The 18,652-nt window shown below is 37.5% G+C and overlaps 2 protein-coding genes across 2 annotated transcripts; both read right to left on the bottom strand.

Moving 5' to 3' along the window:
- Positions 1-1,613: 1,613 nt before the first annotated feature.
- On the bottom strand, positions 1,614-15,403 carry LOC135688354 (rhodopsin, GQ-coupled). Its single transcript, XM_065205177.2, has 4 exons — positions 14,764-15,403; positions 14,350-14,543; positions 13,222-13,432; positions 1,614-3,841 (listed from the first exon to the last, which is right to left on the bottom strand). Exons 1-4 carry the CDS (start codon positions 15,401-15,403, stop codon positions 3,231-3,233), a joined length of 1,656 nt encoding a protein of 551 aa, XP_065061249.2. The 3' UTR covers positions 1,614-3,230.
- On the bottom strand, positions 6,023-13,042 carry LOC135688355 (uncharacterized). The gene is made up of 2 exons (XM_065205179.2): positions 7,244-13,042; positions 6,023-6,887 (listed from the first exon to the last, which is right to left on the bottom strand). The coding sequence occupies exons 1-2, from the start codon at positions 8,495-8,497 to the stop codon at positions 6,657-6,659; spliced, it is 1,485 nt and encodes a 494-aa protein (XP_065061251.2). The 5' UTR covers positions 8,498-13,042; the 3' UTR covers positions 6,023-6,656.
- Positions 15,404-18,652: the final 3,249 nt, after the last annotated feature.

Here is an 18,652-nt window from a genome sequence, read left to right on the forward strand (position 1 = left end):
CTTTTTTCTTTTCTTCACACTGCAAATTGAGTCTGCTTTCAGATTACGTTTAGTTACGTTTGATTTCGTCCCATGTATCCATTTTCTTATGGGGCGGAATTGAAAATTCGTGCCCCATAAGAAATGAATGATGTGTGCATGTATTGGTCATTGGCGCATTCGTATTTGTGAGCGTGTCAATGTTTTGATTTATTTTGAATAGATTTATCTATGATCGAAATCATACTTGAGCCAGAATTCTTTTGCCTGTCATATGAATGCTATTATTTACAAAATTTCAGACAAGCAAGGAATATTGACACTTTTCTTCAGCTATCTTTCTTGACACACCCTGAACCAAGTGTACAGACATATTCTTATTCATATCAATGTCAAATTCATAATTCGCTAAAATCATTTATTACTATTACATGGTATACTTAACATCCCACATTCATGATTCGAATTAAGCCATACTTTTGGTTTAACTGATCAATTGGAAAAAAAGTAGAATCTGTCCAATTTTCGTCTGCATTAGCTGTAACTAGCTTTTGTAAGCGTTCCTCTCGTGAGAAGCTGTATGCTTAACCTGTATGGAGAAAAACCCGCATCGTTAAAGATGGAGGAGAAATGTTACCCTTTTCAGAACAATATGACTGGAGTAAATACAGTGCATTCATGTGATAATCATCATGGGCACAACTACGATCTTCGTAAACGTGCTACCATAGTGCAGACATGTGCAAGAACGTGTCAGACCTTGTTTTTATCTCAACTGTTTGTATGAATAGGAAAACTCGACGCTGAGATCAGGCAGTCGCGCTTTGTGATTATTTTAAAAAAATATTATGGTCAGTTATCCGTCCATTCTCACAGTTGATCTGCTGCATTCATGATCAAAGTAGCTGATCCACCCTATTACAGCTGCGTGTTTGACTCAGTAAGCTTGATTTTTGCATAATTTCAAGGATATTCTGAATATTCTGAATCCTTTGTGCCCAGCTACTGATGGTATTGAGAACAAAAACATGTTTTTCTTCTTGCCAATTCGACGTTGCCTTCTCAGCGGTGAAGACGATTGCTGTCTTAAAGATTAATAAAACCTTCAAATGCAGTAATGCTAAATATTATCCTCTACAACGACCGTTTGATTTATTTGCTAAAATTCTAATAGCAACTCTAGATTATATTCAGCTTTGCAAATTTTTAGAATAAATTAGCAACGAAACCTGTAGAATCATTTCTTTCATAGGCAATTTTTTCTCGTTTTCTCTTGTTTCACATTGAATGAAAGATGTGTATATTGTAAATAAAGATTCATCACCATTGTGTTTTGCCCCTTAAAATGAAAAATACTGTCAAAGAAAGCCCAACCTTATAGATAGCATTTGGTACTCGAGATAAGAAGAGTAGCAAGTCTACACGATGGTTTGATAAAATACTCTGAAATTGCAATTTGTCAGTAACCGGTGTGACGAAAGTTGCTCCTTGTTGTAAGGAGATACCTATTGTCTTGTGGATGGTGGTGCAAAGTTTCCTCTCTTGTTTGAGCGTGTTCTTATATCTGCTTTTTGCTTTTGTGAGGCATTGGTCCTTAAATAGAGGTGTCTGTCCCCCTTGAATAGAGGTGTCTGTTTTTAGAGGGGGGGGGGGGGGGGAGGTTGTGATTCCATTAATTGAGATCCCACTGTATATCAGCCAACGAGCTATAGTTACTTTCCTTACAGGCAGCCATGCATACGAACCAGATACTCGTATACAATTCAATGTTTTCGTGGCCCACCTCCAAAAAGAACTCAAAAAGTACTCAAAAGCTTTGAACTTTGATGAAATGGTCGTCAAAGCAGTAGCGAATGCCATGTCAATCTAATTGTGTATATGGTTTTGAAGAAAGCAAAAATTTTTAACATGTTTTGTAATAAAATGTTTGCTTTTTTCAAAGCAATTTTTAAATTCTGTACCGCCACAAAAACTGTTCAAATTATGTATATCATGTAATGTGAACGAATTATAATAAGACTTCTGTTGACACATGCTATAATGTACAGGTAAAGTTTGTATTGATGAATTTAAGCGTGACAAGGCCTGTACAATGAGCGTTACATTGTGTCTTATTAAATGTACTCTGGAATGGTGCTACAATATGCTATACATTTATTTCATGTTCAATAATAGTGATATTGTAAAATAGTCTCCTATTTGTTTTTTAAAACAACACAATACAATCTGAAATATATATTTTTGTGCTATTTTGTAAACAAAATTAGAATGTTTAATGAACTCTTTGCTGCGTTATAAGCAGGTTAATGCAGAGGATATTCATATAGATTTATTAGATCTTAGATAATATAAAACCACTCTCGGTAGTATGGTTACATTTTCTAAGTGATATTTGAAATTATTCAATGGGGATAATGAACTTTATACCTACAATTTTTAACTCAGTTTGTCATATGATTTGGCATTTGGAATCGGCTGTAGATCGAATTAGACTAGCCTCCTTTTATGAAACTGAAGTTCTCCAGTTGGTTGTAATAAAAACAATTCTCTACAGCGATTTAGTTTTCATCGTGAAAAACTTTTCCTTCAACGAATGCATTAAAATTAGAATTGTGAGGAGTCCGCGATTTCGTCATTTGTACACGTAATGTTTCAAAGAAGTAATTGTTTGGGGGGGGGGGCAACCAGTATATGTTCGAAGATCCACTGGCTTTCAAAATCTCGCATCATATGCACATGCGCAGTTAAAATCAATAATGCTATTTTTACATCGCATAACGAACTCTGTGGTAGGAACATTTGTGGCTGTTAAGGGAATAAGCTATTCTCGAAAAAAGACCAGATATTTTAGAGAAAAAGGTGTCATGAAAAGAGTGAGGATAACCCTGCTGTTTTCTGTACGATGCAGCTGTGTTATAATAGTTCTGCTTTGAAGCGCGACGAAATGATAATTTTGTCCGTTAGCCTTCGCCCTAGTGCGCATGTGCGTAAGATGCACTAATCATTTGTTCAGACAAATGGATAGTAGAATAGCCCTAAACAAAGGGGATCTAAACTCATCTTCACTATAATTACCTAAGCATTATGCTTTATACTAAACACAACATTTTTATATTGTTCTATGTGTATCTCTTATAAGCGTTTTCCATATAGCAGTCTTCTTCTAAGCATTCGCATATCAATGTTAATATCGATTTTGCAAGTATGAATATTGGCACTTAGCTATATGTCCTGATGCATGAACACCTGTACTACTGCGTTATCTTGTCTCTATTTACAGCTGTTAAATGTATCCTTACGTTACGGCTGCTTATAGATGAAATATCAGCCTCAAGGTCCGTTGAGTCTGTATCACCTTCAATGTCCCTACGGCAGTCGGAGTCAATCGACGGTCGCGGAACATCAAGGTATACACTTGTAGTTAAAGGCCTGTTTCCCTTCCAATTTGATGGAATTTCTTCGCTCTGCGTTCTCCGCTTTAACCGTCGGCGTTTTGGGCGCGTAACTGAAGGTACTGAGTGTGACTCGTTGATTGCCAAATGCAAAGGTGTTTTTGAAGGCAGTATATCATTAGCCCCGTGGTCACTATCTTCAGCATCGCCATCAAAACCTGTCTGCATTTCGATGGCGATAGAAACCTGTTGGTTAACGTGCTCTTCGTCTGAATTCTGGTCTTCCATTGCTTTTTCTTTGTAGCGCACGATGTTGCTTTCGAAGGCTACTTCTGCGATTTGTTTCCTTGAACCAATACCACGAGCGTCTATTGGTATTTCCTGCACTGGTTGGTCTCTTCCCGTAATGTAAAATGGCGAGCATTGATGCTGTGGCGTCACACGTCTGTTCTGTAGAAGCATCAATGCTACTACGATGTGAGCAAAAATAAATACAAAGCTATTAATTTCAGATCGATTGTAAATGGCTTCATGACGTAGTTGATAAAAAAAAATATTTTGAAGTCAAGAAATCTAGCTACTGCTAACGTTCACAAGAAACGATACGCAAACGAACAAGACACACCGAAAGAAGGGGGCAAGGGGGAAGATTGCCCCAGGCGCTGAGCTAAAGCTATAAAAGAAAGCTATAACAAATTTCTTAACAGCAACAATAACAATTACAAACGCACATTTAATGATTTCACGGGCCCCCTGGTATCAGAGCCTCATAAATCCAAGTGCAGAGATTCATGTGGCCTGATAAACAGAGAAACCCAGGGAAAAGCGATCTTTTTGCTGTTTCAGGGCTTTCTTACAGCTAGTTAAAGGGGCTGGGTCACGTGTAAGGCTGCGGGACAGTGTGTTTGTGTCGATGCTTGTGAATGGGGTGAATGGGTGAATCCACCACAACAACTTAAGTGAGATTTGGTAGGACAAAGAATCTCAGCCCAACGAGAAACCTTTAACGCCTTTTGTTACTAAAAAATATTTTGTCATTGCCGAAGCCTTAAAGATTTATCTTATACGTATTGTTCAACATCATTTCATTGATCAGTCCACGAAAAACAAGCCGTTTGTCCTGCAACGCCTCAAGCCCTAACATGTTATTTGACCGAAGGGACAGCGCAGAGATATCTGTCTGTGGAAGTCCAGGTTCACGAACAGTAAACAATGCTGCAAGCTATGCTTTAAGCATATGGTTCAGACTTAGCAGCATTGCCGCAAGTATCAAGATTTCACTGCCTGCCATTTTCACGGCAAACATATCCCTCTTACGCGCAGGCTGTCCCGCACAAACTATTTGTTTACGTGACCCAGCTCCCTTCAGAATGTTTATGCTTCAACATTTCCAAAGACATTTTGCTTCTCGAAGAGACTTAATTTGATGCTTCTTTTTCGAGTACAGTTGAGACATCTGCCTTTAGTTGCATCGCTTGATGGAACATATCATTTGAGTTTTTTGCTTAGTGTCCCGATCGGTTTACGCATATCTTGCCTCGAGATCAATATCTATCAAATTACACGTTAGCCATAAAAACGTTCGTAAGAAATTAAGGCCAATTTTAGCAATCTAACAAGAAGGAGGGTTCGTAGTTGCCAGTTTGTTCCTTTATTTACTTGTGCCGACGCTTACTATGCTTGCAAAGACATAAATTGGCGCACACTGTTGTTCAGGTTTTCAAAAGTTGCAAATAATGACGAATGTAGGTCAAAATATATGATCCAATATTGATCTGAAACTGACCTGATTTTGTATGGGACATGTCATACAACTCTGGTTGCAGGTTGGGTTCGTTTTAGTAATTTGAATTGAAACGTGCCTTGTTTGATTTCCGCCATCATTTTTCTTTTGCTGATAATTAAATTTTAGAGTAATCCTCGATAAACAAATATCTGGAATTTTATTGGAAGGCTACGAAATGAAATTGCTACACTACCAGTACATCGATAAAAACCTTTTGTATTACGAACAGGATTTTCTTTGGAAACCTTTATAAGTAATGTTTAGAATTGATCACTTATGAACGAAAAAATTTTAATTAAACAAAATTGTTTTTGATGACAAGGGCAGCGCCTGTTACCTGCCTGCAGGCTGTTACCTCCGCAAAGGTGGTCCTGGCCGCAACCTTCAGTTTATAGCATTTTAAATGTAAGGCCATAAAGGTGCTTGAGAAAGTTTTTTTTAAACCGGCCTCATATCGTACTGCATGAAATTACCAAACACTTTCCTGTTTTCCCTGCGTAAATAACCAGCTGCAGCAAGCATGGAGGTTGCGCATGAGCCTTAAACGTCTTGCGAGAGTTTGCTTGGAATACAGTGATTGGGGTGACTGGTTGATCTGTACGGCTATGATTGGTAGAAATTGAGTAGAGTGATTAAAGTGATGAATTGGCTTTTGCTTCTACACATAGTGTCGTTGATTTGGCTTTGCGGCTATGATTGCTTGGAAGTTGCAGTTGGAACAGTCTTTATGGGGATGGGGGCTCTCTCTCGATTAGCTTACTCTATTGCTGTTAAATTCAGCCATGTGGACTAGGGCTGCTTTTAAAGTCGTTGTAGTATTGATTTGTAACTATGTAGTATTGATTTGAGAATGATTTTTTGGATCGGATTGGATTGGATTTTATTGGATCGGATTGGATTTTTTTGGATTGAATTGGATTTGATTGGATTAGTTTGATTTGATTGATTTGAATGAAGAGTAATTATAATGTACGATTTTCCATTACATCTTTGAGCGATCAATCTACACCGTATATATAGTGTAGAGTTAGAGAAAGTCAATGACGACATGAACCTCTCGAAAACTTTGGCAAAATCGCTGTGTATTACGATAGTCTAAGTACCCTGCGTCTCAATTACAGCTATTAGCAGTTCCGTTTCGATTATGAATATTAGGCCATCTATATCAGCCAATCAGTTAGCGTGTGAGAGGAATCACCTTGCTGATTGGTCAATTTCTGATTGAAAGATGGCTTAAGCCCCTTAGTTGTTGCAAAGAGTTAACGGAGCCAGCTTTGACCAATTTGATAAAGACGAATTTATATAAACGAAAGTAGATGATAATGCTATTCATGATAAATATTATTTTTCTTTTCACATATTACATCAGTGAAACAAAATCAGTTATAGTGAGACAGGGGTTCATAAATAGAGTCCTTGGGTTTTAAGATTGATAAATCTCGAACGTTCATTTACTTTTTAGCTCTTTCGTCAGCAATTTAAACACAAGATTTATGCTATTATCCGTCATTTACATGAATTTTTCTAAACCAGCATTTGCCAGATGTCCCACAACTGCAACAGAAAAGGTAGTGAATTGCTCTTCGATATCCATTTCTATACGCTTTTGCCATTACACCGTAAACTATTGGTATAAGTAATGGTCCTCCAAGTGTCATTATTAAAGAAAAGTATGTGATGTTTATAACCAGTGTAGTCGTTCCAAGAATGAGTGTCAGCGTGATGCTTGTCTGCGAAAAAAAGGCTTCATTATCACTTACCATCATAAATCATGGTCGTCATAGTAATAATTGATGTACGTTATCGTCATTATTGACATCTTTCTCACTACCTTCAATCATCAATATCATGATCGTAATCATTAGTCACGAGCGTCAGTAATCACAATTCATAATCATCAACTATTGTCATCGTCATCAATTATTACCATGATCATCAGTAATCATGATTATGATCGTGATTATTAATCGACATCAATCATTAGCAACATCATCGTCATTATGATCGCTAGCATCACTCCTTGTCATCAATCATTTACGCTGCTCAAATGAAGTTGTACAATTTTACAATATCCAAATATACTTACAGCCAATGGAATCCATGAAATGTAGAATAAGAGAACAATAGCCCCCATGACTTTAGCAAAGTGTTCGCTATCTTTCCATTGCCTCTTTTCACTTGCTTGGCGCCTTCTTCTCATCACAGAATCGTGGAGCCTTCCTCTAATCGACGTCAGATGCCGAAAAATACTAGGCTTTAAGCTATTATTGTGGTTCAGAGGCATGCTTCCCCCTCGAAGACTACTCAACCTGCGTAAGTGTGGTAGTGTGTTTCCATTATACTGGCTTTTAGAGGATTGTGGCCTAAGTCCTTTTGGAGACGTTTTTGAACGAATACTAACTGTACTTAAAGAAGCAGTAGACCCAATTCTGAAGATACCCTCTTGTGATCTTGCCAAACCAAAAGACTGGGACTGGGCTCCTTCGTAGTTGGATAATGTCCGGTTTACTGCAGCTTTTATCCGCAGTGGTATTGGCTTTTCGCTTTGGTGTCCTTGAATTGGTAGCTCTAAACTTGTGGAGCTTGTGTCCATGGAAGGGCTTAAGCTAATAGAAGGGCTAGGGGCTTTTCTGCGATTGAGAGCTGGACTATCATAAGTTATTTCTTGAGATTTTGCCATCGCCTTTTGTCTTCGTACAAGCTGTTTTATGCTCCAAAATATTGCTATATAGCACCACAAAACTATTGCAAATTGAACAAATGCTATGACCAGTATAAGTATTGATACTTCAGAATCCCATTTAACTACACACAAACTTGGCACAACACGAGATATGTCTCCGAAACCAAGAAAAGGTAGACACGATATTATGCTAGATAAAATAAATGACATCGCCACAGATAACCATCCATGTTCCCGTCTAACTCTAGATCTGTATAATAAAGGCTTCGTTGTGGCAAAAAATCGATCAACGCTCATAAGGGTTGTGGTACAAATGTCATTGGTTCGAAGGGTTGTGGCAAACCAGAACTGCGTCTTACATAAATAATCTATACCCGTTCGTCCTTCGTTATCCGCAACTCTGTGATAAGCAATGATAGCTACTGTTGTAAACGAATTCATCATCGATGATACTGCTAACCAGAATATCAAGATTTCTGGCACTCGTCTCAGTCTTTTCTCAGATACGGCAAACAGGAGCAAATAGTTTTCAAAGGCTAATATCACTGCCACAAATCCAATAATAACAGCCGCAGTTAAATTCTGATCCGTTCCGCTTGTAACAGTGCCATTTGTCGCCGCTTGCCATGTTGGTCCCGAGGTAGAAGTCAAATTCATTGCTCTGAATGAAGAGTTGAGCTTTAACTTGCCCCCATAAACAGCGCTTGTTCTTGTATGCCAAACATTGAAAACTGGCTTGTTTTGCCACAAATACCTCACGACCAGGAAGTGACAGGCATAATGTAAACAAAAATTGTATCTACGAATTACATTGGGAAACTTGTGAAGATACGATCAAACAATCAAACTGTGAGAGCTCTTTCAGTCACTGACAACGTCAAGGGCAGCTTTATTCGTCTGTGTATGTACGTCCGAAAACGTGTGTGATCCTTCTGAATTGATGTATCAGGTGAAAACGAAGCACACAAATCTTAATGGTGAAAACTGAAAAACGCGAAAATATTTCGCTGTAACCCAATGTCGTATTTTCCACTGAGTTTTATGATTTTATATCAGGTGCAAGGTTAGCATTATTGGCTGTAAATCCTTGTTGTTACCATGCAGTTAAAATTTCATTGCAATGTATCCTGGCTGCACAAACATTTATTTCGTTCCACTAGTCATCACATGCATAACTCGATCCACGGCTTTAGTTTCAATCAAACTTTAATCACAGACCAGCATAGAGTGACTAGCCTCAGTCAACAACTAACGGCGCATTTGCCAACTAACAACCAAGAGGTCGCATTTGCCACAAGTAAGGCTCTGTTACTTGGTTACTGTATTTAAAAACTTGTCATGTAAGTTGATTCTTTGCAGAGCACGGGTAATGTTTCTCGCCTGTACGTGTCTGTTCTCTCGTGTCAGTTGTCAGACGCAAACAAATTGCATATGAGTCTTCTCTCCATTTAGTCAACCTTCTCAAAATCAATCAGCCAGCCTGGAAGACTTAATGTTCAATTCAAGACCAAGTTGTCCCGTTAGCTGTAAATTTTCTAAAGCTTTTACGTTTTGAGTACGTCATAACTACCGTAGCTGGAACAGTCTTTTGTTACTTTGAGTTCGTTAATACAAAGTCGACGTTTTGATTTGAAAGAATAAACAGTTATGCTTGCAAACTGCGTACACCAGCGATTAACTTATTTTCTTTACAGAGGTGTTTATTTTTGTTTGTCGCAAGGAACGAGAGTTACAGGCTTTAGAAATCTTTAAATTGACCTACACCTCTTTCCTTTGTATATGCAGCAAGGGAATTATCGAATACATTACCGTGTAATTAGCTGAACTTCTACTCCAAGCGCTTCTCTACTGAGAAGAGTACTTAAGAATTATTTTAGGCAAAGGAGTGAAAGGAGCAGAAGATGGGGATGGGGTTCCTTCCCTCAATATCATTCAGAAATGGCCTGTGAATATCCTGTTATTATGGCGAATTTTAGTTTGCTTTTGGATATCTGAATTAATGGTACAAATTTAGAGGACGTTAAATCGACGGTCAAGTACATGTTTTGTATGGTCTATGTGAGAAATCTCGAGTCACACTCTGAATATTCCTTATTTCTCCATTTAGGAATCATTTTGTGGGGCTCACTTAAAAGATTCAAGCCAATTAAGGCTTTGAGAACCGTTGTTTATGCAAAACTGACTGACTTTCAATCCCAGTTCTTGCTTTCTTGCCTCATTCAATTCAAACCTTATACCCTGAATAATTCGGACATTCAATCACTCAGACCATTTCTTTAAACCCCCTCCACCCTCCTCTCTAATCCCCATGAAAGTCCAACTGTACATGGTTAGAAGTTAGAACACATCTTTATCAATTTAAATTTAGAGGCCTAGAAAGTTACGGTTTTTTGCATTTGGTTTACAGTTGGAGCGTGCATCTTAAATTCAGTTGGACGTCAGCTTTGCAAAGTAAGATTATTCAAGCGTTTGATGAAGGCCGCCATTATGGTTGGCGGCAAAAATCTTGCACACGTGCACGTTACATTCTAGAATATCAACAACATTGATTTAGATACTCGGAATTAACTTTCTAGACATAACGATTTATAGTAACTATTGCTTAGCTAGTTTGACTTTATCATCCAGTTCAGTTTATCTGCTTTGCTTTTTATGTGACGACGGAAAGACCTTGCGAATTTTTAGAATAAATGTTTAAGCGCAAGAAATTGAACCCGGTTTAGCTAATAAATTTTGTAAAGTTGGTGTATTATTTTACAAAATCAGAACGTAAGATTTATGTCTTCCCAACGTCGTAATGTCAGCCCATTAAATCATTCTCTTCTATAATCATATCCACATCCCACTTTACCTTCAAATCCTCTCATACAAAAGTAAGGAACCCCACATTTCCCCCTTCTCCCATCCCCTCAGATCAGGCCTTCGATATCAACGCCTAAACCATCTGTTAATTCGCACAGGCCCCATTGGAGCTTCTTTATTTAGACTTTTTTATATACGGGCTGATTCGATAAGGGGCTATACGAGGGACTGAGGACAATAAAAATCATCTGCCAGGTTTCTATGCAAATAGCTCATTTTGTAGCTTTGCACGATTTTCACGTTCATTTTGTTGGCAAGCTAGCCTAATAAATCTTTCTCAAGTATAAAATATAAAATAAAATATGAATTCAGGCAAGGAATTTTCTTGAGAAAGCATGCTCCCCTGTAGGGTGTGCTTTTGTCAGCATTATGACTAAGTGACCCTTTGCTGTGTCCCCTACCATCAAGTTACCTATGCTCTAGCTACGCCCTCCTCACAGAGACGTCAGGAATCCAGAGATTTCGTAGGTAGGGCCTGGGAAAAAATGCTGAAGCATCGTATTTCAATTCCATGTCATACTTTTTGTGGGCGTAGCAAGGAACGACACAGACGAAGGACAAATCCATGCCATCAGAACGTGAAGTCAATCCTTCCAAAATGCTGCTATTAAAAAAATTGGCTTTGTTGGGCGTACTCTCTTCGCTTACTTTTTCTCCAATTCAGGTGGAAGGGTATGACACAAAATTAATTGGCAGCCCAGAGAGCAACATTCTTCGCAAGGATAACAGAGATGATTTCATTTTCACTGTTTATCCTGCGCCAGCGACAGGCTGGGGCCGAGGCAGAAACGTAGCGGACGGAAGGCAATGGCTTTCGACTGCATCGTGGAGCACGTATGGGGTTGAGGCAAACGCCGATTCTTCTGGCATCGCTTATATAAAGGTGAACCTGAAGAGACCTTATTTCGTGAGAGCCTTTGCTGTGACAGGGTACCCTGGAGGATGTTGTAAACCAACTGGGGAATTTTTTCTTGAAGGATCGAATGATGGGACCGACTGGAAGATGGTCGCCGAAGGAACAGCAGACCAATGGCATGCGCCAGGTACATTCCCTTTTCGACAAAGCCAAATAATCAAAGCTATATTTCCAGACAGATACCAATATTATCGCGTGATTGCTAAAGGGTGGACCAATAACAAAATCTTCATAAACAACTTGGGACTTTTTTCTTAACAGCCGGAGTTTTTGCTGTATGCAATATCCACTTTATATAGGATTTTTGTAGGGTGCAGTATTAGATATTTGCTTGATAGTAAACTTGGATCTATCTAAGATATTTTCAAATATTATAAACAGTTTTATTCCTACCCGAGACTGTAGATACTTTGCTCTATTTCCATTTAATGGCATAAAGATATCAATACTTCTATACCGAAGTTTATTTTGAAGGTGTTTCCTTCGTTTATGTTTTATCTAGAGAGTGTTTCTTTAACTTCGTAATTGATTAAGTTGATGGCAGAAGGGAAGAAAAGAAATTTCCACTTTGCCGGGATCAGAAATTTTTTTTAATTGTACCTTGCCCCAAACGTGCAATTTTTGCTCAATAGTGATGTCTTTGGTTTATAGTCAATCCCCTGTATGCAGTCCCTTAGCTTTGTTCCCTGTGAGCAAGTTTCGAATATTTTAAAGGCCGATTTCCATTTGACATCTTTTGTACGCGCGGGCGTAGCGCCCTAATCTGAACATGCGTAGTTACGAACTGCTGTCAAGTGACCGAGCGCACAAAAAGTTGAGACCCTATCAACTTTCTGGCGATCACAGCGGACGCAAAATCGAGACCACTTGATTTCAACTACACATGCTCAGTTTTAGGCGCTACGCCGGCGCACACAAAAAGTGTCAAATGGAAATCGGCCTTAACACATTTGAAAATGTTGCTGAATCCTGATATCACAGAAAGTTTGTCTATAGTGTAATATAAAATATTCGAACCCATATGGACATATGTCTTTCGTTAAAAATCGCAAGAGCGCTAGCAATAAGAACCTCAACTGATTCTTGAAAGTACAGGACAATCAAAAAGTTTTGAAAACCTCAGTGTACTCGAAGCAATAAAATTAGAAACGATTGAATCGGGGGAAACTCAGAACTCCCGATTGTTGTGAAAATCAATCAATATGTTTGGCATGTCACAAGCATTAGAAAACATGTCGTATAACTCTCGATGGGTTAGGTATCAAATATTTTTCAATTTTTTGTACAGGGCAGAGACCTCAAAAACGGGGGGCTACGGGGGCTTCAACCCGCTCCCCAGTATTTTCAAAAATGTACTTAAAACCATGCATTAAATCGCTTTACTATTGGCTTTTAGCATGTTTAACCCCCTCCCAAATTAAACGTTTTAGCTCCCTTAATCTCTAATATGCTTCACTGTTCTTGGTACATAGAACATAAAATTCTATTATGGATTGCAAATGTAATATTGAAAGTATTAAGTCATCCAACACTGAATACACGCATGTGAGTTATTCACGTCAAAGACGAATGCTGCACAGAAATAAACGAATGTTACACTTACTTGCACTCTCTTTACTGGGATGTTTGGGATTTGGTGCTCCGCAGAGGCAAGCCACTTTTTGTATGCAATACCAGTATCCTTTGCGGTACTTGGCTGAAAGTAATGCGTATACTATCGGGTTACCTACTGAGCCAGTTATAGACATTCTTGCGGATAAAAGCTGTAAGATGTCGCTTGTTTTTCCAGTTTTAAGCTGAACTGTTATTGAAAGCTGAAAAGATGACAAACACAATGTTTGGAAGATTTAGTTGCTGTTAACTTAACCCAATTGACAGATATTAAAGTTGCTTAAGCCACCTGTCAATCAATATGAGCCAATCAGTGAACGTGTGTGAGATCACACTTGGTGATTGGTCAATTTTTGATTGATAGAAGGCTCTGCCTTTAGCATCACATGTGACAGTCAATCGCCTATGTTCATGGCCGTTGTTCATGTGTCCTTCTATATATAGAAAAAAGTCTTAATTTGGAAATCTTAATTTGGACTTTCGATCTGTTTTTTAGAGACAGTTATGTAAACGGTGACATGAATTTTATGTTTATAATGCTCCATGCCCGTAAAGGAAGAACTGGGTATACATTAATGTTCATCGAAAGTTTCAATATTTCTAAAAAGAATAAGTGTAGTCAATATATGTCTCAAGTATATATGTAGTCAATATACATATCAAGACATCAAGTCATTAAAATAAAAAGGCTACTGTTATGCAGTGTCCTTAGCGGGACTTCAGAAGGAAGGTTATCTTTGCTTCAATTGTGTTTCAAGAAATCATGATATCAATTTGATGTCAAATTCATATGTTTGAGGCAAAAGCTGGAGCGAAGCGTCTCAACATTTCTAAAGATTTTGACGCGAAAATATTTTCGGAAGGCAGCGTTTAATACTTTTAGAGTATGTATGTACGTACGCATAATAGCGGAGGTATTTGATATCCTTTATTTTATGTTTTTATCTATTTGTTTTACCCCAGAATGAGCTTTTCATGGCAGGTATTTTTATAAGTTGCTTGAAATAATCTAATTGCTTCTGATTATCTTTTTTCTTTTCTTTTAAAAAGATAAGCCTGATGCTTGATGTTAAAACTGTATTTTTGACCTAAAAAATAGAATATCGTATATAATACTTACTACAATTGGAATCCAGCTTATGTAAAATAGCAGCGATACTAGTCCAGTCATTTTTGCGAACTCTTTGCAAACCCTGAAACTTTTGATGTCTTTCATGACAAGGCCGCTACTGCTCTTTCGTCGATCTGCAAGTTTCATCCTGATATTTCTGTTTTTCACCAAGCTCCTGTTTTCCCGTCTAGCTATTTGTCGCTCTTGAAACAAATAATATTACTATTATTTTGAGTCTATTCAGATATTTGTCTTATCATAAGTCTCATCTATCAAAAAGTGTTTTAGAATAACTTCCTAGGCCGACATGATAGCTTAAGGAATTTTTGCTTGAGAACTATGTCTACCACATCTTTGCACTCTAATTATTTACTTGAATATTAAATGCGGAAAATGTTGTGCTACTTTGATCATCGCACTCACCTACAAAGTTGAAGAGGCCTTTGAGGATAATGACGTAAGACACGAGTACAATGACTAACTGCAAGTATCCAATGATTGCTATGAAAGCGGCATACGGGCTGCCAAAATCGAAGGAGCAGACAGTTTGATACCGCAGAATTCTTGAGGCTCCCGCCAACGGTAAGCAGGCTATAATAAAGGCAATAATTAGCAACAACGCGACCCATCGCTGGACTGTCTTCATTTGCAGCACTGCGCGATAGTAAACTGGCATGTCAACTGAAATTGCCCGGTCCAAGGCCATTGCTGTCATTACAAAACAAGCCGATAGGCGAAGCATTGTAGCGGCAGAGTTGTAGAAGTAGCACAAGGTCTTGTCTGATAGGCCTAAGAAACCGTGCGGGTGCACCTTGTACATAGCAATTGATATCGTAACTGGACCAAATGCATTGATCAGATCTAGCGCCGCAAGAATCTGTATTAAGTAATCCGGGATTTGCTTTCTTTGGTAAATACGGTGTACACCAATAACAAGCGAGTTCCCTACTACTATTAGCACCCAAAATATGCATAATGTCAAGAATTTTGAGGAGGTTCCACTAGTATCTAAACTACTAACGACAGTGCTACTGTTGATTTTGGAGGCATTGTTAATCCCCATGTCTCATTTTTATGGTTCTTCTTCAATAGTAGAGCTTTTCTGTTTCAAGGCTTTCAGAGCAAAGGTACCGCATTATTCATTGAGTTGCTTCCACTCTTTTAATGAGACCTTTGCAATTTTTGTTGCCATTGCTAAAATGAGAATTTTTTGTTAAAGAATTTCATTACTTACAATAACAACAACACAGCACCTGCTAGCCTGTAATGATTGATTTCGCTTGATATCTTTTTGACAACGGGAATGGCTTTGTTTTTGAAACATGCTTTGCAGTGTTTTGAAGCACAGCAGAATAATTCTGTTGACATTTAATAAGTGATTTAAGAAAAACAAATGCACTCTTCATGTTGACGTCTCGACTGGTGAGATTATTGAGTTTTATAAATGCTGAACAACACATTATTGCATTGTCATTGGCTTCAGACCCTCAAAAAGCTTTCAGAACTAACAATAAAAAATTATCATCGTTAAAATGGTCTCTTACGAATGGCAACAAATGATTTATTTTGTACTAAAAGTTTGCCTGTAAGGGTCTTCGATTGGTATGTAGCGAATACCAGAAAAGAAGCAAGAGAAGGTTACACAAGCAGACTTTAAAGCATACAGGAAGGGGGAGAGAAGCAAAAAGCTAAGGCAAAGCCCCCCTCTTACGGGACTGCAATGCCTGTTCCGTAACTTCTAGATCCAAGCATTTTCTATCCTGCACTTTGCAATGGGTGCCCTGGCCTTATGTTTATTTGTGTAGCAGGGTTCTTAAGTATTCTCAATTTCCTACCACTCATGTGCATAGATTCTAGAGGGCTGTGTGCTGCTATTCAGGCCAAGTTTTACCGCTTTTTGAGTATTTGCTCTCTTATTGGGTAAAAATATACCATCCTCCATATTCCCAAACATTTACCGTCTAAAATGCCAACACTGAAACATATTTTTGAGGTCAGTGGCTTTAATGCTACCGTTGTTTGCCTTTTCTCAACAGTAAAGTTAAAAAGTTCAACAAAAAAATTGCCAGTGATAAAATTTGTGGTGTTGTAAATTTTTCTTAGAATAACCCTGGTCTATAGGCTTCTGGGAGCAAATTTTTCAAGGAGATACTCTTTTGAGCGTGTTGTTTATCAAATTTCTTTAATTTCTTGATATTTGGCATATGACAGAATAACAGAATAAGCGAAGCGTTAACAATTTCAAATCAAAACATAACAGCGTCTTTTGGGCGTGGCATGGATCTTGGGAGGGTTTCTGCTCCGTTTTCACATTTCATCAAATAGAGAAGAAAAGTTGTCCAAAACTGTGGAAAAACTGAGATTCCAAAAGTTAATTTTACCTTAAATAAAAACCAAAGAATGCAGTGATATGAACAATACTCACTCCTGAAGATGAATTTCTCTGGTTGATAACTGTTAACTCCAAAGACACGCAACCTGTAAAACTGGCGTCAAAATGTGTTCTTAATTGAAAATTAAAATTTTACCAACCTTGTTTGTGTCTGATAATTGTATTCAGAGAAAACTGTTTTCAGATTGCTTAAACGAAAAGCTAATTTCTACCAAGCAAAAAAATGTGGACAGCAATTCACAGAGTATTCTGTTACTTGCTGTGCTATCATGTTGAATCAATGATTGATTTGAAAAATGTGTGTTGCTCCATTTAAAATTAAAGCAATCTCTTTTACTTTCATGATTGGGGTTATGATCATGTAAAATATTTTCTGTTGAAGAACGTTTGTTAAGCAGCGTGTTTTAACACATTTTTTTTACCAATCAGTAAAAAGTCTTGTTTTCAATAGAAATTAATCCTGATGTATGTATAGGAAATTATTATTTTCTTGAAGATTTTGCAAACACCATATGAAGTCATTGCATAATTCAGATCATCGTGGATCAAAACCTCTATCGTAAAACAGGCTTTTAGTGCTGTTTATAAAGCCAGCAATTAACAGCATTGTTTATTCAATTTAAAAGCAAGAATTTTTGTTCAAATGTCATTTGTGTGCAATTAAATATGCTCGGCTGGTATATTATCTAATTATATAACTCTGCCTCGTACCATTTTGTTAAGAATTCTAGATTTTATTCAACAGATATTTCTAATGTATGTACATTTTAATGACTGCCCTGTCATCTTCTGCAGCCTTGACATATGACGGTATTTCAAGAGTGTTGTTAAGACTAGTTTATTTCTGCCGTGATGATGTTATTTTTTGGGTTTTTAAACTATATGAAAAGTATATGAAAAGTATATTATCAGTGATTGATATTCCCCTGTATCCCTTTTTCTTTCAGTATTTGCCAAAGTCATTCCTTTCATATTAAAATCATTCCTTTTGTATTTGCATCATTATGTCCTATGACAAAATATTATCCGGAATCAGAGACGCTACGTTTTTACGTAAAATATTTCAAAGAACCTTTAGACAGTGTGGAATTCTATATAAAATGCCTTTTCAAATAGGATAGCAGTTTAGAAACCAACGAGGTTTTTCCAGATTTGAGTAGTGAAGCACCATAGTTCATTTTGGAATGACAAAAAGATAGTGACTTGCGATATACGAAAAAAGCTCAAAAAATCGATAAGGTGCTTTTTCTGTTCCAAATAGTCATTGGTCGCCTGTTTTTAGGAGATGCTCACAAGGTGTAAATATCTAGAGAGTAACCTTCGCACTTGATGTACTTTTATTTTGGTCATCAAACACTTGGAGGTTTAGTCTTATGCTTTTTTGCAGCATTGAAGCTTGAAAATTGTAGTTAAGAAAGTGTAGGCTTGATTTGAGTTGACAAGTAAGTCAAACTTTTTCATTCTTAATTGTTCGTTTACTTGATATTCGAGAATTTATGTCTTTTAGAATAATAGCAATTTTCATGGTCTTAGTGATTCCATAATGATTATACTCTAATTACTTCCGAGTCTCGATTTCTGTTGGGCCTTTTCTGTAATGAAATTGCCCAACATCATCTTGACCAGTTTTGCATAGTTGACTTTTGCTGCCTTTCATCTCTTCAAGTAATGTTGGTATTTTTTACTTCCACACAGTTGTAATTGTTTCCAAATATGAATACGTTGGAAATTGAGGCGCTACAGAAATAATTATTGTTTAATAACGCGTCTAACTATTGCACCTTGTGGCAAGAATATCTTCTAACTCTGTATGTAAACAGTAATCGAGTCATCTTTTGCATTTGGTAAATGTTCTAAACTGTGATTGGCTTGATCAATTCATAGAGTTGTTTCTTGAATTTGCATTAGTGAACGTGTTTT

Source organism: Rhopilema esculentum, chromosome 19, assembly GCF_057945365.1.
Source record: "Rhopilema esculentum isolate cy_ngs chromosome 19, ASM5794536v1, whole genome shotgun sequence".
NCBI classification, from domain to species: Eukaryota; Metazoa; Cnidaria; class Scyphozoa; order Rhizostomeae; family Rhizostomatidae; genus Rhopilema; species Rhopilema esculentum.

Bases quoted from the DNA above. Each gene is read 5' to 3' on its own strand.
- LOC135688354 (XM_065205177.2), bottom strand. From the start codon at position 15,403: ATGGGGATTAACAATGCCTCCAAAATCAACAGTAGCACTGTCGTTAGT. The intron at 14,544-14,763 runs GTGAGTGCGATG...ATTTGTTTCAAG, and splicing joins AGGCCTCTTCAACTTTGTAG to AGCGACAAATAGCTAGACGG. The intron at 3,842-13,221 runs GTAAGTGTAACA...CTCACATCGTAG, and splicing joins TCCCAGTAAAGAGAGTGCAA to TAGCATTGATGCTTCTACAG.
- LOC135688355 (XM_065205179.2), bottom strand. From the start codon at position 8,497: ATGAATTTGACTTCTACCTCGGGACCAACATGGCAAGCGGCGACAAAT. The intron at 6,888-7,243 runs GTAAGTATATTT...TTTTTTTCGCAG, and splicing joins TTTCATGGATTCCATTGGCT to ACAAGCATCACGCTGACACT.